Below are 9,373 nucleotides of genomic sequence, written 5' to 3'. Positions count from 1 at the left end.
TATCCGCAGCCACCTATGGGACCAGGCGGCCCCTTGCTGGTTCGGCGGGGGACACCGCGTTTTACAAAGAGCAGACTAGGGCACGGCAGCATGGTAGAGAGCACACAAGCAATTTACCTAGGTTTGGGCCACCGTGAGGCGTAAGACCCTACTCCTGCTTTGGTCGATTGATGGTGGAAATGAACGTGGTGGTGCGTGGTACACTTGCCCGGCAAGGTATGCCTCAGGGCTATGGTCACCACAAGCGTATGGTGGCTTGGGTTTGTCAAGTTTTCAACCCTGCAACCCCCTCATACGAATGCCATGGGCCTCCTTTTATAGATTAAGGGGTCACCACAGTGGCAAAATAGTCATTACCCACTGATATGATAGTAAACAGTGCTATCATACCTAACTTTGCGGGCTGGCAGGTGCACCGCTCAGTGTCACATCACTAGCTGCCTGGCAAGGCCTGCCGGGCTTATCTCGCCAGCTCCGCACCTGTTCTCTTGACATGTCGCTGGATGCGTGTCACCTGTGGGTTTCTTCCGTAGGAGATGGCTGTCATGTGGCAAATGCTACCACTTAATCACCTTGCGGCTTGACACCGCATTGATTGACGACATGGGTCGCACTTGCTCGGTTGGCGGGGTGGTTCAGGCCCCGCAAGCCCCGGCAAGCGCTGCCGGGGAGCCTTGGTTGCTTGCTTCTGGTGGTGGCCTCGCCCCTTGCTGGGCTTGCCTGCCCGGCGAGGGAGGCCCTTCTCTTGCCAACATTCTGTTCCTTTGGATCGATCTCGATCTCTCTGAGCTGCATGTTGATTCTTCAAGTCTCTTGGTTCTTCAACCTCTGACTTAAGCTGGTGCTCCAATCTTGATCTTGTGCCTGTGCACAATTGGGCAACATAACCGGGGTATGTTGCACCGACACTTTGTTGCACGTTGAGGGATTGTTATATGATCTAGTTATGTTATCATTGTTGAGAGAATTTGCACTAGTGAAAGTATGAGCCCTAGGCCTTGTTTCCAAGCATTGCAATACCATTTTCACTCACTTTTGTTATTAGTTACCTTGCTGTTTTTATATTTTCATATTACAAAAACCTATATCTACCATCCATATTGCACTTGTATCACCATCTCTTCACCGAACTAGTGCACCTATACAATTTACCGTTGTATTGGGTGTGTTGGGGACACAAGCGACTCTTTGTTATTTGGTTGCAGGGTTGTTTGAGAGAGACCATCTTCATCCTACGCCTCCCACGGATTGATAAATCTTAGGTCATCCACTTGAGAGAAATTTGCTACTATCCTACAAAACTCTGCGCTTGGAGGCCCAACACGAGTCTACAAGAAGAAGGTTGCATAGTAGACATCAGGGAGCACTTGGATCTTCCCGGACCCGAACCAATGACCTCGGAGATTTTACAAGCTCCAAACACAATTTTGGGCCAGGATTCAAATTTTAGCCCACCCGCCCACCACAATCAATACTCTCCAAACAATTCAGGTCCTCCAGACATATACGACCTGAGGTATGTACAGCAGCAACCTCAGGAAACGGTCCATCACTTTTGGGCCAGATTTCTACTTATCAAAAACAAGATTAAAGATTGCTGCAATGATGATGCGGTCTCGGTTTTTCATCACAATTTCATCGATGAGGGAATTCGGAATGCCCTCGACCGCCGCCGCATACAGAGTTTCCTGGAACTATCGCATGTAGTACGAAAGTACTGCGCGATGGAAAGCACATGGAAGTCCTAAAAACCCAATTGGAACATGCTTCCTTTAAGTAGTGCACTGCCTGGGCAAAACGGGTACACCCTTACAAGGCATTCGATCATAAGCCCGTCGGCAAGAAAAACAAACCCTTTGCGGAATGCGGGTCAGTTCTTGACGAACTCCTTGACAAACCCTGTCAGATACATGCAACGCTGAGCACCGAACCAACGCATAGCCTTCGGGCATGTTGGGAACTCAGGCAAGTGGCTAAAGGTGGTGAGGCTATCCTCACCACCGCTACTCCAGAGAAGCATTCTCTGGAGGACGACAATCTTACTGTCTTTATGGTCTCCGAGACCTTCTCTTTGAATAATCGGCGCAAAAGGGCACCTCGCGACCTTGCCAAAATTAACCAAGTAACCGCAATGAGCCCATGGAATGATGCGGCAATAAGTTTCACCGCTGACAATGAACCAAGGGCCCGATCAGTCCGAGCACCACCACCTTGGTATTAAACCCAATTGTGGACCACTTCCGACTTACCAAAGTGCTCATGGACGGTGGCAGTGGATTTAACCTCATCTACGAGGACACGCTCGACAAAATGCATATTGACAGAGCACGCATCGAGCAGAGCAGTACCACCTTTCGAGGCATCATCCCTAGTCAAGAAGCTCGATGTTTGGGGAAAATCAAACTTGATGTAGTATTCGGCACGCCTGAGAATTACAGGTCCGAAGAGTTGCTCTTCCATGTAGCTCCCTTCAATAGCAAATATCTCGCCCTTTTGGGGCGGGACGCTTTCTCATGCTTCCAAGTCATACCCCATTATGGGTACATGAAGCTTAAAATGTCGGGGCCCAATGGGATAATCACAGTTACAAGTGATCCGTATAAAGCACTCCGCATCGAAAACAAAACCGCATCCTTGGCCCTTGAGGCACTATCCGGGGCCCTTGAGGCCGAAGAACTAACCACCCTGCGATCCACGGTGGACAAGGATGATTTGATTCTCGATAAGAGACCCAAATCCACCTCTTTCAAACCAGCAGATGAAATAGTTAAATTTCAAGTGCACCCGACGGATCCTAACAAAACTGCATCCATTGGAGCACAGTTGGATCCGACGGTAGATGCCGCCCTACGGGCATTCCTGCGTGCAAATTGGGATATCTTTGCCTGGCACCCTTCGGACATGCCCGGGATCCCACACAGACTGGCTGAACACAGCCTCAACCTAATCAAGGGATTCAAACTAGTCAAACAAACGCTGCGGCGATTTTCCGAACCCAAACGACAAGCAATGGGGGAGAAGCTGGCCAAACTACTCGATTCATCAGAGAAATCAAACATCCGGATTGGCTAGCCAACTTGGTCATGGTGCCGAAGAAGGATAAGTCTTGGTGCCTTTGTGTCGATTTCAAAGACCTCAATAAGGCTTGCCCCAAAGACCCATTCCCGTTACCCCGCATTGACTAGATTATTGACGCAACCATGGGACACAACTCATTATGTTTCCTAGACGCTTACTCCAGATACCATCAGATTAAAATAAAGGAGTCGGACCAGGTGGCAACGGTGTTTATTACCCTGTACGGGCCCTTCTGTTTCAACACTATGCCTTTTGGGATTAAAAACGATGGTGCCACTTACCAACGCATGATTCAAACATGTTTGGAAAAACAAATCGGCAAGACAGTGGAAGCATATGTGGATGACGTGGTCATCCAGACTAAACACGTCGAATCCTTGGTGGACGATCTCTGCCTCACATTTGACAACCTCCGAGCATATGACATACGGCTCAATCCGAGAAAATGTGTCTTCGGCGTTCCAGCCAGAAAGCTACTAGGGTTCATTGTCTCCAATAGAGGAATTGAAGCAAACCCAGCCAAAATTTGAGCCTTGTCACAACTGGCCATACCAACAGACTTAAAGCAGGTCCAAAAACTAGCAGGGTGTGTGGCAGCATTGAGCCTCTTCATCTCCAGATTAGGAGAAAAAGCATTACCACTTTATAGATTGCTTAGACACACCGACAGCTTCGACTGGACGGATGCGGCTATAGCCGGATTGGAAGAAATAAAAACCTTATTAGCAGGCATCCCAATCCTAGCCGCCCCAAGTCTTGGCAAGCCTATGTTGCTTTATATATCCGCAACTCACCAGGTAGTGAGCGCCATACTCGTCGTCGAGCAAGGGGAAGAGGCGCATAAACTCCTCATCCAGAAACCAGTGTATTACGTATCGGAGGTCCTTACACCATGCAAATCCCGATACCCTCACTACCAAAAGATAGCTTATGCAGTCTTTATGGCATCCCGAAAACTCCGGCACTATTTTCAAGAGTGTTCGATCACGGTGGCATCCGAAGTACCATCAATGACATTATAGACAACAGGGATGCCACCGGCCGCATAGATAAATGGGCCATTGAGCTCGTACCATTTGAAATAACATACAAGCCATGCCGAGCTATTAAATCTCAGGTGTTGGCCGACTTCGTCGCCGAGTGGACGAAAGCCGAGCTCCCTAAAGAGTATAGTTCATACTCCAACTGGATCATGTACTTCGACGGCTCTAAAATGCTAGTCGGACTGGGGGATGGTGTCATCTTTACATCCCCTACGGGGGACATGGTCCGCTAAGTGCTACAAATCATGTATACAGACTCCAATAATGTAGCCGAATACGAGGCACTTCTACATGGTCTCCGAATGGCTGTCTCCATGGGCATACAATTCCTAGAGGTGCGCGGTGATTCAAACCTTGCAATATCCCAAATAAATGGAGAGTTCGATGCAAAAGATCCAACAATGGCGGCATATCGAAACGTCGTATTAAAAATATCGGCTAGGTTCAAGGGGCTTGAGTTTCATCACGTCGCTCGTGACAGTAACCAGGCAGCGGACATCCTTGCTCGAATGGGCGCCAAGCGCGACCTCGTCCCGCCTAAAACCTTTATGGAAAGGCTCTTTAAGCCATCTGTGGTGTGGCAGGACGAGAGCGAAAACACCGCTCCAGACCTGATCATGCCGCCAGCAGCCGAACACAATACAGATATCATCGGGGATTCGGATACCGAAATAATACCCTCTGCTCATGAAATCATGGTCGTTATTGCTCCATGGACCGAACCCTTCCTGGCCTACCTTAATAGGCAGGAGCTTCCTGATGATCAAAATGAGGCCCGTCGCATAGTTTGATGTTCTAAAGCCTATAAAGTTCATGAAGGTGAACTGTACAAGAAAAGCACTACTGGAGTCCTCCAAAGGTGTATCTCCAAAGAGGAGGGATGGCAACACTTGGCTGAAATACATGCTGGTCTAGGAGGCCATCACACCGCAGCTCGGGCCCTTATAAGCAAGGCCTTCCGAACAGTTTCTTATGGCCAATGGACCGAGCAGACGCACAAGCCCTTGTGCAATGCTGCATGGGATATCAGCTTCTTGCCAATCAAAGTCATATGCCTCCCACTTCCTTAAGAACAATCCCTATCACTTGGCCTTTCACGGTCTGGGGGCTAGACATGATCGGACCCCTTAAAGGGGGGAGCCACAAGAAGAAATATTTACTAGTTATGGTGGATACTCACTGAGTGGATATAGGCCAAACCAGTAAAAATGGCTGAAGCAGGGCGAGTGGTCGACTTTATATCCGGCGTGGCACACTGTTATGGTGTCCCGCATAGCATCATCACTGATAATGTCTCAAATTTTACAGCCGGTGAGGTGAAAAACTGGTGCGCTAACTTGGGCATTAAACTCGACTATGCCTCCGTCTACCACCCTCAAACAAACGGTCAGGTTCAACAGGCCAATGGCCTGATAATGAGTGGCATTAAACCCAAACTGATACGCTCCCTATGGGGGTCAGATAAGCACTGGGTTGAGGAACTTGATTCCATGCTCTGGGGGCTGCGGACTACGCCTAATCAAACGACCGGCTAAACACCTTTTTCATGGTTTATGACACAAAAGATGTCTTGCCCTGCAACATTATTCATGACTCACCTCGAGTGCGCATGTATGAAGAGAGAGAAGCCGAGCTCGATTGGCAGGACGACCTAGACTGCCTTGAAGAGGAGTGTGATACTGCACGAGCCTGTTCCGCATTTCATCAACAACATGCTAGGCGATACCAAAGCAGAGAAGTGCGGGCCAAGACTTATAGCGTCGGTGAACTTGTTTTGCGCCTCCCAGAGAAGAAGAAGGATAAGCTCAAACCAAGATGGGAGGGGCCCTTCATCATAGATGAAGTTCTCACAGGAGGAGCTTATCGCCTTCATAATGCATCGGATAATCGCCTTGAGCTATATCCATGGAACGCTGCTCGGCTCCGACGATTCTACGGATAGTTCGGCTACATCCTTTTTATTTATTTTTCTAGTTTCCTTTTTTCTCCTCTTCTTTTTAGTTTTTTCTTTTTTATAAACATCCAGGGGTATGTTCGGATCTGCCAAACTTTTAGGGGTACACATCTTTAAATGTATACACCCCACTATGACTGGGGGCTTCTTTGACGAAGTTTATAACTAAAAGCTTGTGGCTTACATTGTCTTTGTCGTTTGTTATATATACTTTTTTGCCATTATATGCACCTCTATGACTTAAGTTTTTGACAAGATGGGTTGCCTTGCTCATGTGTTTATACCCTACGTTCCCGCTTGTTCAGCTAGGGTGTAAAGGGAGCACCTCTGTAATTGCTACAGCCGGGTAATCCGGATCTGTACCTCAGACGGGTGAAGCCGAAAGCTAGCCTTCTTAAGATAATAATTCATCGGCAAGAAACGACAGATTGTTCACATTTTTGTAATTCTTCTAACAAATATTGGATAGGCTCCCCATAATTTGGGTCAAAGCCTAGGCATGCATAATTGAGCATGCCAACCCAAGGAAAGGAACCCTTAATGGAAGTATTTTCCCTGGAAGATGTTTCTTACGTCAAACAGTAATATAACATAACTCCCTGAACAAATTTTGTCTGTTTGAGCAATATGGCCGGATTGCCTGGTTTCCGAACATAATGAATGTTTATTACATTCCAACATGGTATCCGGAAACACTCCACCTTCTTGGTTCAGAGGTTGAAGCCGTAGGCCTGCGAAGACAAAGTTTGATATGTTTGGTTGGAGATAAGTTCGATGATAAAGTACATTGATACATCAAATTGAACGCCTACTCTTTATCCATGCCATCTATAAGACTGTCTAAACTATAGTCTTCTTGTGAATATTTCACAGCTATCATCACTTGGTCATATACCAAGTTCATGGGAATCTCTTTTCCGTCTGGTCCTCAGGACCAAATCGGGCCATATGATTCGGATCGAGCCCGGTGTAGCGCGTTTTCACCATCGCCCACACCTCTCGTGCACCTTCCCAGCATGCGAACGCCTTCCATAGCTCGAAACGGCGTCGGGCACCTTTGAACAGGTTCGCCAACCTCTCCATACTTTCTGGAGGGGCATCGGATGGCCATAAGGCCTTAGCCATACTTCTCATAGCTTTCCGGGCCCGCTCATGCACCACGGACAACTCCTTAAGCACATCGCCTAGAAATCTGAATACTTCCTCTTCAGGCCGACTGGTTAACAGACCTGCAACAAAAGAGTTGTGTCAATCTGAATTATGGGATACTATGAGTCCCTTTGATGGTTCAAAAGGTCATACCGAATATGACGCCTTTCAACTTCTTATTCTCTTTTTGCACGACCGATAACTGAGCCTTTAAGATCTTTATCTCTTTAGCCTGCTTATCCTTTTCCTCCTCGAGTTTGTTCTTCTGATCAGTGGTCATTGTGGCTTTTTTCATCTCCGCAAGCTCTGTGGTGGCGGCATTCAGCTTTGTTTGGTTTGTTTTCAGCTCCTGGGATAGCGTGTTGTTCTTCTCCCTGAGAACCTGCAGGTCATAACGATCCTTAAATCGGTTGGCCTAACCGCTTCAAGTCTCGGGGGCTGCTGGCATATATCTATTAAATTTGCACAAACTATTACCTGCATATCCTTTGAAAACAGTTGAGTAACTCCAGCAAATCCGTCCCGGGCGGCTTGGATATATGCATCCACGAAGTTGAGGGCGGTAAATTCTTGTTCGGTAAAAACTGGAGCGCGCATGGCCTCTTTTAGTCGGCGATGATTCATCACGCTCTCCACCTCGGAATTCATGACGGATACGTCATCTGAATCCTCATGAGGGGGCGGATCTAGCACTGTATCAGCTTTCGTCCTAGTTGACGAGCCCAGGGCCGGATTAGCTGATACTCGGCTAGCAGGGTGTTTGCCCACGGTTTGCCGTGTGCTCCTCCCAAAATAAAGGTGGAGGAGAAATTTAACAATCTGATCTCATGCTTAGGCACATATCAAAGGACATACCTCTTTGAAGAAGGAGGGGGCTCAATAGCACTCCCAGTTTCCTTTTGTTTTGAATGATCACCCTGCGTAGAGGTTGCCTTCTTAGAGGCCGCTCTCAATGGAGTGCGGCTTGCTAAGCGCCGATCCTATGAAGCACAGTTTAGTGTGATGGACAAAGTACAAATAGTGGCTCCTTTTTGAAGAAGCTTTCCGAGTACTTACAATGGAGAAAGGGTAAAGGCCGGGGTAGTCAACCGTAATAGCCACGTCCGAGCCATCAAGGCTCGCTTGATAAAATACTCCATCATCAAACTCTATGTATATATCTGGATCCTCACGAAAGTCGGGATCTTCATTGCGAGCATAAACCTCTAGCTATGGGGAGGGGGAATGAATGTCCTCGACTACCTTCCTCCATGACTGGTTTAAGACAACAAAGACAATTTGATTAGCATGCCTCGATAACAAGGTAGAACATTACTGATAATCAAAAACTTACCCATTCAATGGGGTTGTACATGGAAAAGCCTTCCCGGCAATTTAAACGGAGGAAATCTTATTTCTCCCCCTTATAAAGATCGGCTAGGATTATGGACGGTTCGGCTGGGGTATCCGGGCCCTTGCGTCTATAACGATATGCATCGTCCTCTCTGTTGTAACACCATAAAGGGGTCACTCTGGACTGGAGGGGTTGGATACATCGCTTTATTGTGATGACCATGACTTCTATTATCGAGAGCTCGGAATGCGCAAGTAATTTGACCTTGCTGACCAACCTCTTCACTTTCGCACTGTCTTCTTCCTTGGGACTCCGGGGCACCAATTAAGGCATTTCTTCAAAGGAGCATTGGAGAATTCGGGGAGACCACGCCGAACTGGGTCCGGAAGGGGAACGTCCTCAATGTAAATCCATTCCGAAGACCATTCATGGGATACCTCCTTGGGAATTCTGATAGGGTAACCTGATCCGGCTATGCGCCATACTTCGGCGCCGCCCACTTCAAATATGGAACCTCCTCGATGACGAGGGACGAGGCAAAAGAACATTCTCCATAGTTCAAAATGAGCCTCGCAACCCAGAAACAATTCGCAGAGAGCGACAAAACCCGAGATGTGCGGAATAGAACCTGGGGTGAGGTTGTGCAGCTAGATCCCGTAGAAATCCAACAGACCCTGAAAAAGGGGTGGATCAGAAATCCTAAGCCTTGCAAAAGAAATGAAACATAGCATACCCTCTCCTCCTTGTTAGGGTTGGGGAAATTCTCTGCTAGCACATCATTGCCAATCGAGGCCAATCCCGCTCGCACAGAGACTA

General features: G+C 47.7%; 1 protein-coding gene across 1 annotated transcript; it reads left to right on the top strand.

Moving 5' to 3' along the window:
* The first annotated feature begins 4,423 nt into the window (after positions 1-4,423).
* Positions 4,424-4,912, top strand: LOC147971648 (uncharacterized). The gene has a single exon (XM_087524055.1). It carries the CDS (start codon positions 4,424-4,426, stop codon positions 4,910-4,912), a length of 489 nt encoding a protein of 162 aa, XP_087380181.1.
* The last annotated feature ends 4,461 nt before the right edge of the window (positions 4,913-9,373 follow it).

The sequence above is a fragment of the Triticum urartu genome, chromosome 5A, assembly GCF_056163025.1.
Source record: "Triticum urartu cultivar PI428250 chromosome 5A, HENAU_Tu73, whole genome shotgun sequence".
Lineage (NCBI taxonomy): Eukaryota > Viridiplantae > Streptophyta > Magnoliopsida > Poales > Poaceae > Triticum > Triticum urartu.
The sequence above is the reverse complement of the archived record's forward strand: the minus strand, read 5'-3'. Positions and strand labels throughout refer to the sequence as shown.

Coding starts and splice junctions, on each gene's coding strand:
- LOC147971648 (XM_087524055.1), top strand. CDS start 4,424: ATGGCTGTCTCCATGGGCATACAATTCCTAGAGGTGCGCGGTGATTCA.